This window comes from Agelaius phoeniceus, chromosome 28 (assembly GCF_051311805.1).
Source record: "Agelaius phoeniceus isolate bAgePho1 chromosome 28, bAgePho1.hap1, whole genome shotgun sequence".
Classification (NCBI taxonomy): domain Eukaryota; kingdom Metazoa; phylum Chordata; class Aves; order Passeriformes; family Icteridae; genus Agelaius; species Agelaius phoeniceus.
Genome location: NC_135292.1, coordinates 3,645,461 through 3,667,657, shown reverse-complemented (window position 1 = coordinate 3,667,657; position 22,197 = coordinate 3,645,461). Strand labels below are relative to the sequence as shown.

General features: G+C 51.7%; 1 protein-coding gene across 1 annotated transcript in view; it reads left to right on the top strand.

Annotated features, from left to right (window-relative positions):
• LOC143696054 (uncharacterized) overlaps positions 1 to 21,873 on the top strand; it is a 569,411-nt gene extending 547,538 nt beyond the window's left edge. Inside the window, exon 13 of the mRNA XM_077191260.1 lies at positions 20,782 to 21,873. Within this exon, the coding sequence (XP_077047375.1) occupies positions 20,782 to 21,399 (618 nt within the window). The 3' untranslated portion in view covers positions 21,400 to 21,873. The remainder of the gene's footprint in view (positions 1 to 20,781) is intronic.
• Positions 21,874 to 22,197: the final 324 nt, after the last annotated feature.

Genomic DNA, 22,197 nt, shown 5'->3' with positions numbered 1-22,197 from the left:
AGCTCTTGAATAAAAAGCACCGCATATAATCGCTTCTGTGATTATGTGTTTCTGAACGCTAACATTTTGGCGACCCCGGATGGACCCTGCGGGTGCTGCTGAGCGAGTTTCGCGACTCGACCGCGCTCCAGCCGGCACCGAGGGATTCTCGGGGAGCTCGATCGGCCGCGACCGCTTCTGCCGCTCGCAGCGTCCCCGGGAGAAAGGTAAGGTGCTTTTTACTTTGGTTTGGGTGCCTGCCAATGAGACGCAGTGAAAGCTACGCTTGGTTGGGCTAAAGGAATTCCTGCTGGTACAAGCCCAGGCGCCGTTCCATAAGACAATCGCGAGAGCGTTGCGGGTTCGGCAATTTGTGGAATATTTGGAATGGAGAAACTGAAAGGGATTTTGGGAGGCAACACCTCTATCCCGCAAAGTTCTCCTTTGGGGTGCTTATTAGCACATTGGAAACAGGGGAATTTTGGGGAAGAATTACGTAAAGCTAAGTTGATTGATTATTGTAATACATGGTGGCCAGGATATGCCTGGGAGAATGGTGAAAAATGGCCAAAATACGGGAGTCTGCAATATAACACTATTTCGCAGTTACTGTCATTGTGTAAACAAGAAGGAAAATGGGATGAGGTTCCGTATGTTGATTTGTTTTTCTATTTATGGGGAAAGCCAGAATGGCAGGATGAATGTGGTTTAATGATGGTTAAAACAACTGCAAGCAATAAGTGTGGGGTTTGTGAGGAACGTTGTTTAGAACACTTGGCGTTGAAAGAAAGCCTGAGTAGGGAAAATTATACAGATATTGATTTACAGGTAGCTCCAATAGGAACAAGAGAACCTAACCCTATCCCACCTGTTCCATCTGTCCCTATCCCACTGCCTGCTCCTACCCCACCTAGTCCTGAACCTGTCTCGTCTAGTACACCCTTCCCTCTTTATTCTCCTCTCCCATCGTCACCTGATCCCTCTTCCTCAGAAGATGAGCAAAACCTAACTGTGGCAGGAAGGAGAGAGAGAGAATCAACGATGGGGTAGCCCACAGAACCAGGAGTCGGTCTAACCTTGCCCCAGTTATGGATAGAAAAGACAAAGGCAGACAAAAACGGACTGTAATTGCCCCGTTGCGACAAAGTGTAGGAGTGGAAGGGCCAGTATTTATAAAAGTGCCTTTCTCTCCTGCAGATTTAGTTATTTGGAAACAATCAGCCAGAATTCACAGAGAAAATCCTGATAAAATGGCATGAGTATTAAAAATGGTTATAAAAACCTCAAAATCCTGACTGGGATGACATACAATAATATGCAATCAGTGCCAGCAGGTTACCAAGGGGATGGTTTTGGGGGAGTATACCAGCTGACTAGACATAGAGCCAGTAGAACAAGTTAAGGAACCTCTTATAAATAAACAATTAGGACATAAAGAGGTCAAATTTCTAACAGATACAGGAGCTACTTACTCGGTATTGAATGATTTGCAAGGACAAATTGGGGACAAGGAAACAACAATAGTCGGCGCTACAGGGAAAGAGGAAAAACGGCCATTCTTGCAACCCCAAATTTGTGGTTTGGGAACAAAGTTATAACACACAAATTCCTATACGTACCTGAGTGTCCAATTCCGCTTTTAGAGAGAGATTTGCTAGCGAAACTTGATGCGGTAATAACCTTTGAAAATGGGGAGCTTATAATGAAAATACCTGAATCAAAGACGGGACAGATTTTAATGATCAAAGAAAAACCTGTTCCCTCTATCCCTAGGGAGGTAGGAGATGCAGTGATTCCCTCTGTATGGGAGACAGATATACCAGGGAAAGCTAAATTGGCACAACCAGTGCATGTAGAGTTAAAAGAAGGGACGAGGGCTCTACGAGTCAAACACTATCCCATAAAACCAGAAGCATGGCAAGGAATAAGTAAAGATTATTGAGAAATTCTTGAAATACCAAATTTTACAAGTATGTGAACCAGAATTTAATACACCAATATTTCCAGTAAAGAAGCCAAATGGTGAATATAGATTAGTGCAGGATTTGAGAGCAATAAATACAATAACAAAGGACATTTCTCCAGTGGTAACAAATCCTTACACATTGCTAACATCCGTAAAAGAGATATATAAGTGGTTTACTGAAATTGATTTAAAAGATGCCTTTTTCTGCATCCCCCTTGACAAAGAAAGTAGGAAACTGTTTGCCTGTGAGTGGGAAAACCCAGGGAATGGGAGAAAGACCCAGCTCACCTGGACACGATATAAGAACTCGCCGACCCTATTCGGAAACCAACTGGCAAAGGAGCTGGAGATCTGGACCGAGAATGGGCAAGTACCAAGAGACCAATACCTGTTGATGCAGTATGTTGATGATATACTAATAGCTACAGAAGAAAAGCAACCTGTATAAAGGTAACCATTGAGATTTTAAATTCACTGGGAATGGGAGGTTATAAAGTACCCAGAGGAAAGGCACAAATTGCCCAACAGACTGTGATCTACCTGGGATGTGAAATTTCACAAGGGCAACGAAAACTAGGCACTAACCGTATCCAAGCTATTTGTGCTATTCCAGAGCCCCAGAATCTACATGAGCTGCGAATCTTCCTCGGGATGGCAGGATGGTGTCGCCTGTGGATCATGGACTATGGACTGATTGCGAAACCCCTGTGTGAAGCTCAGAAGATGCAGCCATTCACCTGGGGCAAGCCGCAGAAAGAAGCCTTCCTAAAATTAAAGGAAGCACTGACAACTGCTCCAGCATTAGCATAACCTGATCTGTCTAAAGATTTTCAGCTGTTTGTCCATGAAAGGCTGCGCCTAGCACTAGGAGTCCTGACCCAAGGTCTGGGAAGCTGGAAAAGGCCGCTGGGCTACTTTTCCAAACAACTTGACAGCATAAGTGCCGGGTGGCCTCCATGTCTGCGGGCAGTTGCAGCCACTGTGATGCTGATACAAGAAGCCAGGAAGCTCACGATGGGAAGGCACATAGATGTCAATGTACCACACATGGTAACCACTGTCTTAGAGCAGAAGGGGGCCATTGGCTATCCCCAAGCAGGATGATGAAATTCCAGGTAGTCCTGACTGAGCAGGATGATGTCACATTAAAAACAACTAACCTTTTGAATCCAGCTCTGTTCCCAGGTACCACAACTGAAGAAGGCCCATTAGAGCATGACTGTGTGGAGGTAATAGAGTACACCTACTCAGCAAGAGAAGACCTGAAAGACGTCCCACTAGAGCAGCCAGAGTGGGAGCTGTTTACAGATGGGAGCAGCTTCGTGGAAAACGGAACCAGATACGCTGGGTATGCGGTAACAACAGTCAGTACAGCAGTGGAGGCAAAGGCATTACCACCAAATACATCTGCCCAGAAGGCAGAACTGGTTGCTTTAACCAGGGCACTAGAATAAAGTGAAGGGAAAAGGATAAATATCTGGACTGACTCAAAATATGCTTTTGGAGTGGTGCATGTACACGGAGCACTGTGGAAAGAAAGAGGACTATTGTCCTTCTCTGGGTATGCACATTAAACATCAGGATGCAGTCCTGCAATTGATAAAAGCAGTACAAAAACCTGAACAAGTGGCAATCATACACTGCAAAGCACAGCAATCAGGAAACTCCAAAATCTGTGAGGGAAATCAAAAGGCAGACTGGAGAGCCCGACAGGTTGCTCGAGAGGTGCAAACAACAATGGCATTGATACCTTTAAAGCTTAATGTATCCCAATTCAATTTGCCTCCAGAACCAAAATATTCAGTAGAAGATGAGAGACTGGCACGTTTGCTAAATGCACAAAAGAATTCAGAGGGATGGTATGTGACTGCACAAGGACAGATAGTGGTACCCCCTTGATAATGAGAGAAGTTCTACAAATTAAACATAATGAATGTCACTGGGGAGCAGAGGCATTGGTAAAATTGCTAAAGCAGAGTTTAATTTTGGTACGGATGTTAACAATGGCAAAATCAGTGTTGTCAAAGTGCGATATCTGCTTGAAAAACAACCCAGTGGCTGGCAACAGGCACAGCTAGGAAGAATTCGGATAGGAATAGAGCCAGGAGACTATTGGCAGGTAGATTTTGTAGACTTACCAAGAACTCGAGGATACAAATACCTGTTAGTGGGGGTTGACACATTCTCTGGGTGGCCAGAAGCCCTTCCCTGTCGCACCAACCAAGCAAAGGAAACAGTAAAGTGGTTACTACAGGAGATTATTCCCAGGTTCGGGGTGCCCCTAGGGTATCATCAGATAGGGGGCCCCATTTCATAGCTACAGTAGTAAGAGAGGTAAGTAGATTGCTGGGGATAACTTGGGACCTCCACACACCATGGAGACCCCAGTCAAGTGGACAGGTAGAGAGGATGAATCAGACACTAAAGAGGCAAATCAGTAAAATATGCCAAGAAGCCAAATTGCAGTGGCCCCAAGCTTTGCCAATAGCACTGCTGAGGATTCGGATAAAGCCTAGGAGTGGGATGTCAGTCAGCCCTTATGAGATATTGCATGGGAAACCATATGAATCTCCTGAGCCTAACCCTAATGTGCACGTCACAGGAAAGCAGGAAGTGTATAATTATGTTCTGTCTCTCGGGAAAACTTTAGCTCGGCTCCGGAGCATCCTCGTGTGGAATAGACCGCTGACTCTCGAGAGCCCAGTTCATAACATACATCCAGGAGACGAGGTGTACATCAAGAACTGGAACGAAGAACCGCTGAAAGAAAAGTGGAGTGGGCCCCACCAGGTACTGCTGACCACCTTTACAGCAGCCAAAGTAGCCGGCATGGACCCCTGGATTCACTACACCCGAGTGAAGAAAATCCATCCTGGATCACGGCCTGTGTAAACTGTGGAACCAACAAGGCTGCAGATAAGATGTGTTTAATCACTTTGAGAATGCTATCAGTAATTGTGCCAATGTTATGGTCATTAATGTCTTTGGGATGTGGAATGCAAAAAGATCAACTAAACACTCTTCATTCTAGAATGAAGAGAGAGGTACAAGCAGAAACACAGGTGATAAAGGTTTCTAATGCAGTTTGGGCTGAGAATGTAATGATTGGATTAGTCAAAGCCTTTGCCAAAATGCAAAACACCTGTAGAATAACTGCCTGTCTGCCAATACCAAGGGCAGCAGGACATCCAGTAAATTGGGGAATCATAACAGCAAAACTACCTGAAATACAAAACAACAAAACAATTGCATGCAAACAGGTACCCGAGTCGAGGCAAGTAATCAAGGAAACTTGGGAGAAAATAGGAACATGGATGAAACCCATGGGCCAGAAAGACTGTATTCTAAGTGATGGCACACTAGGAACCCCTATGGGAGAATCAGGAGGCATCACACAATGGCAATGCTATTTGCCACACTATAAAAAGATTATAGAAAATGTTACAGAAACCACTCTGGTATGGAAGTGTGAGGCCAAGGATCAGGAAGATCAGACAGAGCCTTGGGACAGTGCGTGGTCTGTGAGTATCCTTCAAAGATTCCAATGTATGGCAAACACCCCTTGGTGCATTAAGTGGGAAGGCTCCGAGAATGAAACAGATCCAGCAGTAACAAACACTGCCACCAGTAGCAGAACGAGGGCAGACCAAGTAAGTTGGTGGGCATGTAATAAAACTTATGACTGCACTTCTGATGATGCAGAGATAAAGCAGATGCCACCCCTGGCAATAGCCCTACAAACTGGCTGTGCTTGCAGAGGGATCAAACATAAACAAGGCAGAGGGAATTATAAAGCAGTTGTAGGATGTACCAGGAGTACAGTCCGAGGTCCAGGACAATTTGTATGGGCAGCAAGCGATGGCACCTGGACAACACATCTGCCTGTAGATGGGAAAGTAAAGGAAATTACTTTAGGCCTCCCAACCTCATGTCCAATTTGGAAAAAGTCCCCATTTAATGGAAAACATGAACTTGTGCAGATAAGAGCAAGACGAGAAGTTCTAGACAATGAAAATCCAGATGACACTTGGCAAGAACCCTCTGGTGGAGTGAAATTTGGGTGGGCCCGAGAGTCTTTGCTTGGTCCTACAGCAAACTCTCAGAGTAGGGAGATGCTGTACAAACTTACAGGTCAGGTAGATAGACTGGCAAGAGTCACCCGGGAAGGATTTAAAGAATTAAACGTACAATTACAAGCCACCACAAAAATGACTTTACAAAATCGATTAGCCTTAGATTTGTTACTCCTGAAAGAGCATGGAGTATGTGGATTTTTAAAGGGACGGGTTGGTCATTGCTGCGTTCACATCCCAAATGTAACTGCAGATGTAGAATATGACATCAATCAGTTGAAACAAATAGAGCATGAAGCCCAAGAAGAGCAAAAGGATTTGACTACGACCTGGCTAGGCAAAATCTTTAAAGGGTTAGGGTGGAATGTGAGTTCATGGATTAAATCTATCATTTAGAGTGTGATAATCTCACTAATTCTATTCTTAGCAATTTGGTTAGTTCCAGCATCTTGAAAGGAGAGATACAGAAGAAAACATCCTGGAACCAGAAGATAATAAAGGCACTGACACGAGATCCACGCCCACCATCTTCTGGTTCTCCAGTGCGTGACAGCATCCACGACAACGTTTACATCAACCATGGACTTGAAGAACGTCAAGAATAAATTGAGAAATAAAGGACTGTATCAAGTGAAAACATTTACACCTATAGTGAAGTGAAAATGCTTTCAAAGGGGGGAGAATGATAGTGGGGCCCTGGAAAAATGTCAAAAATAGACTCTGAAAATGTTAGGCTTTGTGCTTGCCAGATCATGTGAAATTGCACCTGTGTAAGCAGAACATGATAAATGATACAATTGTTAGATGTGATGATTGTTTAGTAATTAAATATAATTACTGTATAATCATAAGAAGAATCATGAGAAACTATGTTAGAAGTTTGAGGGGGGCCACAAGGAGCCCATGCTTGGCTGAAATCTATGTATACAATAGAACAATTGAAGTTTAATCATTAACATGAAAGTTATATAAGGATAGAATATAAAAACATGTTCATCCCAAACCCATGTCGGAGTCAGATTTGGGTTGGTACCCCTGACACCCAGAGCTCTTCAATAAAAGCACCTGCATATAATCATTCTGGTGATTATGTGTTTCTGAACGCTAATATACCCAGTAAAGTGTTAAACCCTTCCCAGCTGCTGTGCATGAGGCTCTATGAATATGCACCAGGCTGATGTAAGGGGAAAGGTATTTCAGGGGATCCCTGAAGGTAACAGGGTGCTCCTGGCTGAGTGCCAAGATGCACCCAGTTTACATCTTCCAAGAACTGTTTAGCATGGCTCTGCCCTGGATCTGCCTTTTTAGAGCATGCAGATTCCTTGGCTGTGGTTTTGGCTCCTTCTCTTTATCACCTCCAGGTTTTGGGCCTTGGTGCACTCTGCCTTCAGACAGGGAGTGCTGATAGTTGGCAGATCTGTACAGGTGTCCTCATCCCGTGTGCATTGGATGTTATCCCATCCAAGCAGGCAGTTTAACACAAGCAGCCATTTCACTGAGCTTAATTAACAACAGAAATAAAAACTATAGAACAAAGTTACTTTAAAAAACAGTCCCAGCCCATATTTGATCCCAGTCTGTGTGGTCCTGATCCATATGGTCCCAGTCCCTGGGATCCCAGTCCATACAGTCCCAGTCCATATTTGATCCCACTCCAGGCTATCCTGGTCTGGAGGGTTCTGATCCACAGGATCCCCATCCATGTGATCCCAGTCCAGGTGATCCCAGCCCATATTTGATCCCAGCCCATTTGTGATCCCAGTCCGTATTTGATCCAAGCCCGTATTTGATCCCAGTCTGGGGGGTCCTGCACACACTCCCAGGGTCTGGAATTCCAGTTCCCAGCCAGGAAAAAATGTTCCTGCCCTTGAACTTCCTTCCTATCCCCTCAACAAATTGCAATAAAACTATAAACAAAGAAATAATAATTGAAATTAAATAAATTATAATAAAAATAAAATATAAAAATCTCAACTCTTCTTTACAATGTTTCAACTCCAACAATGATTCAACTCAAACCAACAATAACTATTACTATAATATTACCAATGCATATAAATAAACAAATTATATATCAAGAAATACCTTTTGAAAATTTTAACTCGATGACTAATGTACTTTAGATTAAAAATATCTAAAGAAACTGCCATGCAATCTAACACCTCTTAGTTAAACAATGCATATTACAAATATACTAAACACAAAACCAAACACCAGTACAATTTTTCAGACATTTCAACCAAACAATTAAACTTTAATAATATCCTTAAGTACTCTTGAAAAATTAAAATTATTTTCAAAAGATTAATTGTGTGCAGGTGGTTTTATTTTGATATTGGTTTTTGGATTGTTTGGGTTAGATTATTTAAAAAATGGGACTTTTATAGGAATTGAATCAGCTGAGAAGGTGGCACTCTGCAAACAGAACTGACTGAAAATGAACGGGACAGAAATCAGTAACTCTGAAAGTTTTATTTGCTATCAAATACATCCCACACACCCAGCCCCACACAATTCCTATCCCACTGCTCCAAATTGAGATCCCACTTCTCCCAATCTCCTTCCAACTCCATCTCAACTTGACAGCTGTGGAATGGAGTGAGTTTGGCATGGGATTGAGTTTTTTGAGGAAGGAACAAGCAATCTGAGGTGGAATTGAGCCCTTTGGGGTTAAAATTCAGTTATTTTCAGTGGAATTAGAGTGGTTTTGAGGTGACTGTTCCATCCCAATGGACTTTTGGAGGACAGAGAGATGGAGAAGAGAAAAAAATTCAGGCCAAACCAAAGGAGAAGCAGCCAGGTGTGTTCCCAACATGGATCACAGGGAATGTGAGTGACCAGGGCTGTGCCCAAAGTGCCTCCTCCAGTGGGGGATGGAGCTGCAGCAGCGCACGAAGCTCTTCCCGCACTCGGGGCATTCGCAGGGCTTCCCTTACCGGTGCCTCCGTTGGTGTCGGGTCAAGTGAAAGCTCCTGGAGAAGCTCTTCCCACACTGGGGACACTCGTAGGGCCTCTCCCCTGTGTGGATGCGCCGGTGCCTGACGAGGTGGGAGTTGCGCTGGAATCCCTTCCCACAGTCGGGGCATTGGAAGGGCCTCTCCTCTGTGTGAATCCGATAGTGCCGGAGGAGCTTGGAGCTGGTCAGAAACCTCTTCCTGCATTTATCACACTCGTAGGGCCTCTCCCCAGTGTGGATGCGCCGATGGGTGACGAGGGTGGAGTTACGCTGGAATCCCTTCCCACAGTCGGGGCATTGGAAGGGCCTCTCCTCTGTGTGAATCCAATAGTGCTGGAGGAGACTGGAGCTGGTCTGAAACCTCTTCCCACACTTGGAGCACTCATAGGGCCTCTCTCCAGTGTGGCTCCTCTGGTGGCTGATCAGGCTGGAGCTGCAGCTGAAGCTCTTCCCACACTCGGAGCACTCATAGGGCCTCTCCCCTGTGTGGGTCCTCTGGTGCAGGATCAGGCTGCAGCTCCGGCTGAAGCCCTTCCCACACTCCCCACACTCGTAGGGCCGTTCCCCAGTGTGGATCCTCTGGTGCCTGATCAGGTCGGAGTTCCACCTGAAGCTCTTCCCACACTCCACGCACATGTGGGGCTTCTCCCCATCATGGAGCTGCTCATGGAGCACCAGCTCCGAGCTCTGCCTCCATCTCCGGCCTCCTTCCCGGCCCAGGCTGGCTCTTTCCCCCTCACATCCCCGCCATCTGCGTTTGCAGCCCCTCCTCGTGCGGCATCTCCGGGCCTTTTCCTCCCCGTTGGCTTCCTGCGCCGTGGAGCCGCTCAAAACGGCCTCTGCCACCAGGTTCTGCCGCGGGCATTTGTCCTCCCTGCTCTCCATGCTCAGCTCCTGCTCTGGGCGAGGAAGGACAAGGACAGCATGGGATTTGCCTCCGTGCCACAGGCAAGGGCAACCAGATCCCCCCAGGCCGTCTCTGGGGACGCACTGCCCCCTCTTGGCCCTCCCCATTTCAGGATGCTGGGGCTGTTTGGGCTCCCGGGCTCCCTTCTCCCCTGATTCTCTGCTCTGGGCTGCAGCGCCTCCAAGGAGTCCCCCCTGCCCCTCTCCAGGCTCTTGAGGCTCCCGCCAATGGCGGCGCTCCCCCCTCTCTGGCCTCCCCACTTTGGCCTCCTGGGGCACACAGGGCTCTGCTCCTCCAGGCTGCCTCTGCCCGCAGCCGCCACCGCCACCCCCCGATGTCCCCCCGAGGGGCCTTTTCCGCTCAGCCTTGGACTTCTTCATTCTCCAAACATCCCCCCAAAAACCCAACCCAGGGACCCCCCGGGATATCTGGGCTGGGCTCCCCCTCCTCGCTCACCGGAGCCATGGGGGGGGGGTGATGATCCCACAGGTGGGGGCTGCGAATTCAGAAAGGGCTCGAGACCGCGTGGCTCCCGCAGCTCAGCCTTGATCCGCCTTTGTCCCTCCTCTTCCTCTTCCTCCCGCTCCTCTCTGTTTTCCCCACCTCCTTCTCCTTTTCCATCCCTCCCCTTCCATTCCTTCTCCCCCTCCTCCCCCCTTACCCTGACTCCTCCTCCCCCTCCATCCCTGCCCTTCCCTCCCTCCTCCTCCTCCCCCAGCAGCAGCCACACCCTCGGTGCCCCGTTCCCGCAGCCCTCGCAGCCCGCGGCAGCAGCGGCCATGGAGCCGGGCCAGGTCGGCATGGGCAGCGCGGGGCTCTCGGCTGCTCCCAGCCGCTGCGGGCGGGGGGAACCCGGCCCGGGCCAAAGGAGAGGCAAACTGGGCAAACTGGGGGCTGCACATCCAAACTGGGCCTTGCTGGGGACCCTGCCTGGCCCCTGCCAGCCCTTGGGGCTCCTCTCGGCACATCCGCCAGGGGGGAACGCACACAGGCCTGGGGATCCCAGCAGTGGCAGCACTGCCAGGGACTGGGCTGCACTGGGATCGTACAGAGGGTGACTGGGATTATGCTGAGGGTGACTGGGAACAGCTGTGAGCAACTGGGATCATGCCAGGAGCAACTGGGAGTGACTGGCTGCACGCTGGGGGTGACTGGAAACAACTGGGCTTATACTGGGATGAACTGGGATCATGCTGGAGCTGACTGGGATCATTCTGGCAGTGAGTGCCACTACACTGAGGCTGACTGGGAGTGCTTGGGAGCAAATGGGATCATACTGGAAGGAACTGGACAGATGCTGGAGGGAACTGGCCTACACTGGGGGATACTGGGAGTGACTGGAACAAAAGTGAGGGTGAAAGAGAGCAACTGGAACCATGTGGAGCACAACTGGTTCATACTGGCAGGGACTGGGAGCACACTGGGCTCATCTCTGGATCATACTGGGAGGGACTGGACTAATACTGGGAGGATCTGAGAGGGACTGGGAGCACACCCTGCACATCATCCCCCAGACTGGGCCTGACTGGGAGCAACTGGGAGCACGCTGGCAGCAAATGGCATCATACTGGGACTGACTGGGCTGATCTAGGGAGCAACTGGAACCACACTGGAGGCAGCTGGGACCATACTGGGAGAGACTGGAAGCAACTGGGATTATACTGGGACCCCACTGGGAGAGCTGGCATGTGACTGGGATCAAACTGGAGCTTACTGGGATCATATTGGGGTTGAAAGGGAGCGACTGGGATCACACTTTGGGCTACTGGGAGCAGCTGAGGGAAACTGGGATGATGCTGCAAGCAAACTGGAGCAACTGGGAAGGACTGGATGCATGCTGGGGGCAACTGGGATCTACTGGGAGTGTCTGGAACCATCCTGGGGGCACTGGAACCACACTGGGAACAACTGGGACCATGCTAGGGAGAACTGGGACCACGCTGGGGGCAACTGGGAGTGAGTGGGACCATGCTGGGAGGGACTGGGATCATATGTGGAGGGACTGGGACTAGAGCAGGGGCAACTGGGTTCAACTGGGACCATCCTGGGAGTGTCTGTAACCATAGGGGAGTGATGGAAGCACACTGGGAACAGCTGGGCCCATGCTGGGAGCAACTGGGATCCCACTGGGGGCACTGGCAGCAGACTGGGAGTGACTGGGATCATACTGGGAGTGGCTACACTCATACTGGGATTATACTGGGTGTGAATGGAACCTGACTGGGGCTTACTGGGAACTACTGGGCCCATGTTGGGAGGAAAATGTGACCCACTGGGAGCAACTGGGATCGGCTGGAAGGTTCTGGAACCATGCTGAGAGGACTGAGACTACAACTGGGGCAACTGGGATCATCCTGGGAGCAACTGGGGCCACCCTTTGAGCAACAGATGGAAACTGGGATGATGCCAGAGGAAACTGGGAGGAACTGGGAAAGACTGGGATCATTCTGAGGTAACTGAAACATACTGGGAGTGTCTCTAACCATCCTGGGGGCACTGGAACCACACTGGGAATAGCTGGGATCATGCTGGGAGCAACTGGGACGATGCTGGGGGAAACTGAATCTACCCTGGAGGCAACTGGGCACGACTGGGACCCTGCTGGGAGGGACTGGGACTATTCTTGGGGCAACTGGGATCATCATGGGAGGAACTGGGAACAGCTGGAATTATGCTGGGAGCAACTGGGATCACACTGGGATCCCAGTGAGAGCAGCTGAGGCCATGCTGGGTTACACTGGGATCTCACTGAGAGCAACTGGAATCACACTGGGATTGACTGGGAGTGGCTGGTTTTGTGGATTTGGGGGGTTTGGATTTTGAGGGATTTTCTTGGCATTTTGAGGGGGAGTTTTCTGGGGGTGGTTGGGAGTTTATTGAAATTTCTTGTGGCTCTTTTTGAATTTTGGGGATTTTACTGGGATTTTGTTGGGATTTTTTGGGATTCTCAGAAATTCCTGGGGTTTTATTGAGATTTTGGGGCATTTTATTGGAATTGTGGTGGCATTCAGAGGGATTCATTGGGGATTTGGATTTTTTGGGGATTTCTGGTGGGATTTGTGGGGTTTTGTGGGGTTTTTTGGGTGTTGCCAGGATTTCCTTGGATCTTGCAGGAGATTTTCTGGGGCTTTTAATGGTTTTGGGGACATTTTGGGGGGATTTGCGGAGTTTAATCAGGATTTTTGGGGTTATTGGGATTTCAAAGGATTTTGTGGGTTTATATGGGGATTCTGGGGTGTTCTAATGGGATTTTGAGAGATTTAATTGGGATTTTGTGGGTTTTATTGGGACTTTCGGGGCTTTTAAGGAGATTTTGGTGCCTCTCAGCCCTTCCCCACACCCAGGGAATGCCCCAAAGCCCCCCTAAAATTCCACTAAAACCCCACAAAATCCCCAAAAATTACAAGAAAACCCTCCAAAACCCCAGAGAATCACCAAACATCCCAGTGGAACTCACCAAAATTTTAAAAAACTCACTAAATTTTCAATAAATCTCCCCCCAAAAGCCCCCACAACCCCAACAAAACACCAAAAATCCAAAACACCCCAAATCAACAAAACCCCCCAAAATCACATAACCATCCCAAAACCCAATAATTCTTCCCAAAAACCCCAATAATCCCTCCTAAACTCCCAACAAAATCCCAAAAAAGCCACCCCCAAATCCCCAAAACCCCTCTCAGAACCCCAAAGTCCCCACAAACCCCCCCAGACTCAGTGGGGCCGTCCTGGATCAGGGGGCACCGGCCGGTGCAAAGGAGCCACTTCAGGGGGCCCTGGGAGCTTTTTGGGGAGGGGGCACCATGGGAGACACCCCAAAAACCGGGGGGGGGGGGGGGGGAACCCCTGCTGTGCCCCCTCCCCCCGAAACCCCCAGACCCCGGTTCAGGGTGGGCCTGGGACCCCCCGGGACCCCCAAATCTCCCCCAGGACCCCTCCAGGAACGCCCAACCCCGCAGAGCTCCCCCAGTGTTGGCCCAGAACCTCTCTGGACCCCCAAACCCTCCCCAGGACCCCAAAAACCTCCCCAGAACCCTCAACCCCCCCCAGTTCTCCCCAAAATTCACCCCAGACCCACCTGAGACGCCCCCAAATCCATCAGACTGCCCCAAATCCCCCTCGGACCCCTCAATCCCCCCAAACCTCATGAAATCGCCTCAGACTCCTCGAAGTTCCCCAGACCCACCTCAGAACCGCCCAGATCCACTCACAACCGCCCAGTTCCTCTCGCAATCCCCCAAAATCCCCCCAGACTCTCCCAATTCCTCAGTTCCCCCTAAACCCACCTGAGAACGCTCCAGACGCTCTCAAGCTCCCCCCAAAGCTCCCTAAAGCCCCCTCAGACCCACCAAAGCCCCCTCAGACCCCCTCATTTCCCCCAAACCCACCGCACACCCTCGTGTTTCCCGTCGATGCCCCCAAAAATCCCCAATTTCCCCTCAGACCCGCCCCAAACCCCCCCAGTTTGCCCCCGGCCCCACCTCAGCTCCGCTCTCCCTCAGAATCGCGCGCCTCCACCGCGTGTGCGGGCTCTCAGCAATGGCGGCGCGCCCCGCCCCGAACCAAACAATCAGCGCGCTGCACATCCCTGAACTAACCAATCACGGCGCGGATCCCCCAGCAAGGCCCGCCTCCCCTCGCGTCCCAGCCAATCAGAGGCGACCGGAAGCGGCGCCCCCTTCCCCGCCGCCGCCGGGACCCCCCGGGCTCGGGACAGGAGCGGGAGGGGCCTGAGAGGGGATCGGGGGGGGGGGCGGGGGAGGATCCGGGGGGTCTGGGGGGGCTTTGGGGAGGGGTCCGGGGGTTTGGGGGGGTCTGGGGAGGGGTCCTGGGGCACTGTGGGGGGACCTGGGGGGTGCGGATGGGTCCTAAGAGGGGTCTCGGGAGGGGGAGGGGTCGTGGGAGGGTCTGGGGGGGTTTTGAGGAGGGGTCGTAGGAAGGTCTTGGGAGGGTCTGGGGTTGTTGGGATGGTCCTGGGGGAATTTGGGGAGGGCTCTGGGGGGTCCTGAGGGTGTCCTGGAGGGTTTTGGAGGTTTGGGGAGGGGCTTTGGGGGGTCTGGAAGGGTTTTGGGAGAGGCTCTGGTGGGGGGGGTTTGAGGGGTTTTGGGGAGAGGTCCCGGCGCGATCTGGGGAGGGGCTGGGGGAGCCTGAGTTGGGTTTGGGGAGGGGTCTGGAGGGTCCTGGGTGGGGTCTTGGGAAGGGTCTGGGGGGGTCTCAGGGGACATCCTGGGCTGGGCCCCATTGGGGTCTGGGGGCTCTCAGGGGGGTCCTGGGAAAACCTTGGGGGGCTCTGGGGGTCCCAGGGGAGATTTGGGGGTCCCGGCGGGTCCCAGGCCCACCCTGAACCGGGGTCTGGGGGTCTCGGGGGGAGGGGGCACAGCAGGGGTTTCCCCCCCCCCGGTTTTGGGGGGTCTCCCATGGTGCCCCCTCCCCAAAAAGCTCCCAGGGCCCCCTGCAGTGGCTCCTGTTCCACCGGCCGGTGCCCCCTGATCCAGGACGGCCCCACTGAGTCTGGGCAGATTTGTGGGGATTTTGGGGTTCTGAGAGGGTTTTTGGGGATTTGGGGGTGGCTTTTTTGGGATTTTGTTGGGAGTTAGGAGGGATTATTGGGGGTTTGGGGGAGAATTGTTGGGTTTTGAGATGGTTATGTGATTTTGGGGGGTTTTGTTGATTTGGGGGGTTTTGGATTTTTGGTGTTTTGTTGGGGTTGTGTAGGTTTTTTGGGAAGGATTTACTGAAAAATTGGGGAGTTTTTTAAATTTTGGTGAGTTCCACTGGGATGTTTGGTGATTCTCTGGGGTTTTTGAGGGTTATCTTGTAATTTTTGGGGATTTTGTGGGGTTTTAGTGGAATTTTAGGGGGGCTTTGGGGCATTCCCTGGGTGTGGGGAAGGGCTGAGAGGCACCAAAATCTCCTTAAAAGCCCCGAAAGTCCCAATAAAACCCACAAAATCCCAATTAAATCTCTCAAAATCCCATTAGAACACCCTAGAATCCCAATAAAAGCCCACAAAATCCTTTGGAATCCCAAAAACCCCAAAAATCCTGATTAAACTCCGCAAATCCCCACAAAATATCCCCAAAACCATTAAAAGCCCCACAAAATCTCCTGCAAGATCCAAGGAAATCCTGGCAAGACCCAAAAAACCCCACAAAACCCCACAAATCCCACCAAGAATCCCCAAAAACCCCAAATCCCCAATGAATCCCTCTGAATGCCACCACAATTCAAAAAAAATGCCCCAAAATCTCCTAAAAATCTCATTAAAACCCCAGGAATTTCTGAGAATCCCAAAAAATCCCAACAACATCCCAGTAAAATCCCCAAAATTCAAAAAAAGCCACAAGAAATTTAAATAAACTCCCAACCACCCCCAGAAAACTCTCCCTCAAAATGCCAAGAAAATCCCCCAAAATCCAAACCCCCCAAATCCACAAAACCAGCCACTCCCAGTCAATCCCAGTGTGATTCCAGTCGCTCTCAATGAGATCCCAGTGTAACCCAGCATGGACTCAGCTGCTCTCACTGGGATCCCAGTGTGATCCCAGTTGCTCCCAGCATAATTCCAGATGTTCCCAGTTCCTCCCATGATGATCCCAGTAGCCCCAAGAATAGTCCCAGTCCCTCCCAGCAGGGTCCCAGTCGTGCCCAGTTGCCTCCAGGGCAGATTCAGTTTCCCCCAGCATCGTCCCAGTTGCTCCCAGCATGATCCCAGCTGTTCCCAGGGTGGTTCCAGTGCCCCCAGGATGGTTAGAGACACTCCCAGTATGTTTGAGTTACCTCAGAATGATCCCAGTCTTTCCCAGTTCCTCCCAGTTTCCTCTAGCATCATCGCAGTTTCCATCTGTTGCTCAAAGGGTGGCCCCAGTTGCTCCCAGTATGATCCCAGTTGCCCCAGTTGTAGTCTCAGTCCTCTCAGCATGGTTCCAGAACCTTCCAGCCGATCCCAGTTGCTCCCAGTGGGTCACATTTTCCTCCCAACATGGGGCCAGGAGCTCCCAGTAAGCCCCAGTCAGGTTCCATTCACACCCAGTATAATCCCAGTATGAGTGTAGCCACTCCCAGTATGATCCCAGTCCCTTGCGGTCCAATCCCAGTTGCTCCCAGTCACTCCCAGTCTGATGCCAGTGCCCCCAGTGGGATCCCAGTTGCTCCCAGCATGGGCCCAGCTGTTCCCAGTGGGCTTCCATCACTCCCCTATGGTTACAGACACTCCCAGGATGGTCCCAGTTGGACCTAGTTGCCCCTGCTCTAGTCCCAGTCCCTCCCCATATGATCCCAGTCCCTCCCAGCATGGTCCCACTCACTCCCAGTTGCCCCCAGTGTGGTCCCAGTTCTCCCCAGCATGGTCCCAGTTGTTCCCAGTGTGGTTCCAGTGCCCCCAGTATGATCCCCCAGTCATGCCCAGTATATCCCAGTTGCCCCCAGCATGCATCCAGTGCTTCCCAGTTCCTCCAGTTTGCTTACAGCATCATCCCAGTTTCCCTCAGCTGCTCCCAGTAGCCCAAAGTGTGATCCCAGTCGCTCCCTTTCAACCCCAATATGATCCCAGTAAGCTCCAGTTTGATCCCAGTCACATGCCAGCTCTCCCAGTGGGGTCCCAGTATAATCCCAGTTGCTTCCAGTCTCTCCCAGTATGGTCCCAGCTGCCTCCAGTGTGGTTCCAGTTGCTCCCTAGATCAGCCCAGTCAGTCCCAGTATGATGCCATTTGCTGCCAGCGTGCTCCCAGTTGCTCCCAGTCAGGCCCAGTCTGGGGGATGATGTGCAGGGTGTGCTCCCAGTCCCTCTCAGATCCTCCCAGTATTAGTCCAGTCCCTCCCAGTATGATCCAGAGATGAGCCCAGTGTGCTCCCAGTCCCTGCCAGTATGAACCAGTTGTGCTCCACATGGTTCCAGTTGCTCTCTTTCACCCTCACTTTTGTTCCAGTCACTCCCAGTATCCCCCAGTGTAGCCCAGTCCCCTCCAGCATCTTTCCAGTTCCTTCCAGTATGATCCCATTTGCTCCCAAGCACTCCCAGTCAGCCTCAGTGTAGTGGCACTCACTGCCAGAATGATCCCAGTCAGCTCCAGCATGATCCCAGTTCACCCCAGTATAAGAGCAGCAGTTTCCAGTCACCCCCAGCGTGCACCCAGTCACTCCCAGTTGCTCCTGGCATGATCCCAGTTGTTCACAGCTGTTCCCAGTCACCCTCAGCATAATCCCAGTCACTCCCAGTATATCCCAATTGCCCATAAGATGGTGTTAACTGCCCCCCCCCGAAGGCTCCTACTCGCTCCCAGCATGATCCCAGTATGATCCCAGTATGATCCCAGTATCCATCAGTGTGATCACAATCTGCCCTGGTATGGCAGTATGATCCCAGTACGATGTCAGTACAAAGCCAGTACAGTCCCAGTCACTCCCAGTACGATCCCAGTACGATGTCAGTACAAAGCCAGTACAGCCCCAGTCGCTCCCAGTACGATCCCAGTGCAGCCCAGTCCCTGGCAGTGCTGCCACTGCTGGGATCCCCCAGGCCTGTGTGCGCTCCCCCCTGGCGGATGTGCCGAGAGGAGCCCCAAGGGCTGGCAGGGGCCAGGCAGGGTCCCCAGCAAGGCCCAGTTTGGATGTGCAGCCCCCAGTTTGCCCAGTTTGCCTCTCCTTTGGCCCGGGCCGGGTTCCCCCCGCCCGCAGCGGCTGGGAGCAGCCGAGAGCCCCGCGCTGCCCATGCCGACCTGGCCCGGCTCCATGGCCGCTGCTGCCGCGGGCTGCGAGGGCTGCGGGAACGGGGCACCGAGGGTGTGGCTGCTGCTGGGGGAGGAGGAGGAGGGAGGGAAGGGCAGGGATGGAGGGGGAGGAGGAGGCGGGTAAGGGGGGAGGAGCAGGGGCAGGGATGAAGGCGGAGAGAGAGCAGCGATGGAAGGAGGAGAAGGAGGTGGGGTTAGGGAGGAGGAGGAGAAGGAGAAGGAGAAGGGATGGAAGAGGAGAAGGAGGTGGGGATAACAGAGAGGAGCGGGAGGGGGGATGGAAGAGGAGGAGGGGGAGAGAGAGAGCAGTGAAGGAGGCGGGGTTAGGGGGGAGGAGGAGAGGGAGGTGGAGATAGGACAGAGGAGGAGCAGGAGGAAGAGGAAGAGGAGGGACAAGGGCGGATCAAGGCTGAGCTGCGGGAGCCACGCGGTCTCGAGCCCTGCCTGAATTCGCAGCCCCCACCTGTGGGATCATCGCCCCCCCCCCCCCCCCCCCCCCCCCCCCATGGCACAGGTGAGCGGGGAGGGGGAGCCCGGCCCGGATATCCCGGGGGGTCCCTGGGTTGGGTTTTTGGGGGGATGTTTGGAGAATGAAGAAGTCCAAGGCTGAGCGGAAAAGGCCCCTCGGGGGGACATCGGGGGGTGGCGGTGGCGGCTGCCGGCAGAGGCAGCCTGGAGGGGCAGAGCCCTGTGTGCCCCAGGAGGCCAAAGTGGGGAGGCCAGAGAGGGGGGAGCGCCGCCATTGGCGGGAGCCTCAAGAGCCTGGAGAGGGGCAGGGGGGACACCTTGGAGCCGCTGCAGCGCAGAGCAGAGAATGAGGGGAGAAGGGAGCCCGGGAGCCCAAAGAGCCCCGGCATCCCGAAATGGGGAGAGCCAAGAGGGGGGAGCTTTTGGCATTGCTGGCACTGCCAGCAGCCTGGGCAGGGCGGGCACCCAGGAGAAGGGGGACCCCCAATGCAAGGGTGACCCCAGCAGCTGGGACAGGGGGGAACCCCTGAACACCAAAGGGGAGGGACCAGGGACGGGGAACTCCTGGGAGGCTTTTTCAGGGCTGAATCTTGGTGTTTGGGAGGGTTTACTGGAGCCCAGATGGCCGGTGACTTGTAGAGATGGACTTGGGCAGAGGGACGTTGAAACTCAATGTGCTCATCCCTTGTTTTCTCCAAACCAGGATTTCCCATTGCCAACCCCTGGGAGGCTGCGAGGAAGAGGAAGATGCTCCAGGGCACTGAAGCAGGTGAGGAGGAAGTCAGTGTCTCTGGAATGCTTAAATTTAGAGGGTTTTGGGAAAGCTTCAAAAGACAAGCCTCAGAGACAGTAGAACTGTGATTATAGCTTTGCAGCAGCCATAAGATTGGTCAGCAGAAAAATTATATAAGAAGTAGAAAGTAAGGAGCAATAGAACAACGGTCTGTGCATTAACACTTATCTATACTAACTCCCTAACCTGCAGAAAAGTATATATAGCAAGATATCAGGAAGTTCCAAGCTTAATAATGGAGCTCTGTTCATCGTGTTGTAAGGCTTACAAATAGGTATTGTGTTTGAAGTAATGGAGCATGGTTTTAACCAATAGTGCTTGGATGGAACCACTGTCAATATGCTTTTGCTTTGTGTGATTGGTGAAAAACCTTTTAAAGTAAGTTTTAACATTAAGGTTTTTTTCTGCTACCTGGGATGTGAGCTGCTGGCATCTTCCCATTGTCATAACCAAGAAATGAGACTGATGCTGAAAAATAAAACAGCTCAAGACGTGTTCCTAGCAGTCCAGTCCTGTTTGTGATGTGTGCACAGCCGCGAGCTGGCGATGAATGCCCCTTTCCCCTCTGTGCTGCTCCATCTCCCAGCCCAGCACGGCCCCCAGCTGCAGCACAGCCCTGGGGGGATCTCGTTGCCCTTGCCTGTGGCACGGAGGCAAATCCCATGCTGTCCTTGTCCTTCCTCGCCCAGAGCAGGAGCTGAGCATGGAGAGCAGGGAGGACAAATGCCCGCGGCAGAACCTGGTGGCAGAGGCCGTTTTGAGCGGCTCCACGGCGCAGGAAGCCAACGGGGAGGAAAAGGCCCGGAGATGCCGCACGAGGAAGGGCTGCAAACGCAGATGGCGGGGATGTGAGGGGGAAAGAGCCAGCCTGGGCCGGGAAGGCGGCCGGAGATGGAGCCAGAGCTCAGAGCTGGTGCTCCATGAGCAGCTCCATGATGGGGAGAAGCCCCACACATGCGTGGAGTGTGGGAAGAGCTTCAGGTGGAACTCGGAGCTGATCAGGCACCAGAGGATCCACACTGGGGAACGGCCCTACGAGTGTGGGGAGTGTGGGAAGAGCTTCAGCCGGATCTCCAGCCTGATCGTGCACCAGAGGTCCCACACTGGGGAGAGGCCCTATGAGTGTTCCAAGTGTGCGAAGAGGTTTCAGACCAGCTCCCATCTCCTCCGGCACTATCAGAGTCACACAGAGGAGAGGCCCTTCCAATGCCCCGACTGTGGGAAGGGATTCAAGTACAACTCCACCCTCGTCAGGCACCGGCGCATTCACACTGGGGAGAGGCCCTACGAGTGTGATAAATGCAGGAAGAGGTTTCAGACCAGCCCTGATCTCGTCCTGCACTATCGGATTCACACAGATGAGAGGCCCTTCCACTGCCCAGACTGCGGGAAGGGATTCAAATACAACTGCACCCTTGTCAGGCACCGGCGCATCCACACAGGGGAGAGGCCCTACGAGTGTCCCCAGTGTGGGAAGAGCTTCTCACAGAGCTCTCACTTGACCCAACACCAACGGAGGCACCGGTAAGGGAAGCCCTGCGAGTGCCCCGAGTGCGGGAAGAGCTTCGTGCGCTGCTGCAGCTCCATCCCCCACTGGAGGAGGCACTTTGGGCACAGCCCTGGTCACTCACATTCCCTGTGATCCATGTTGGGAACACGCCTGGCTGCTTCTCCTTTGTTTGGCTTTAATTTTTGCTCTTCTCAATATCTTTGCACTCCAAAAACCAAGAGGGATTGATCTGTCACCTCAAAACCACTCAAATCCCACTGAAAACAGCTACATTTTAAGCCATAAATGCTCAATCCCACTTCAAATTGCTTGTTCCTTCCTCAAAAAAACTCCATCCCAGGATAAACTTGCTCAGTTCCACACCCATCAGGGTGAGATGGGGTTAGAAGGAGATTGGGAGAAGTGGGATCCCAATGTGGAGCAGTGGGATGGGGATTGTGTGGGGCTGGCATTGTGGGATGTATTTGATAGCAAATAAAACTTTCAAGCAGTCCTGATTTCTGTCCCGTTCATTTTCAGTCAGTTCTGTTTGCAGAGTGCCACCTTGTCAGCTGATTAAATTCCTATAAAAGTCCTATTTTTAAATCATCTAACCCAAACAATCCAAAAACCAATATCCAAGTAAAGCCACTCACCTGTAATTAAATTTTTAAAAATTATTTTAATTGTTTTTGAGTATCTAAGGGTGATAAAGTTTAATTGTTTGGTTAAAATGTCTGAGAAATTATACTGCTGTTTGGTTTTGCGTTTAGTATATTTGTAATATGAATTGTTTCACTACGGTGTGTTAGATTGTATGCTAGCTTTTTTAGATGT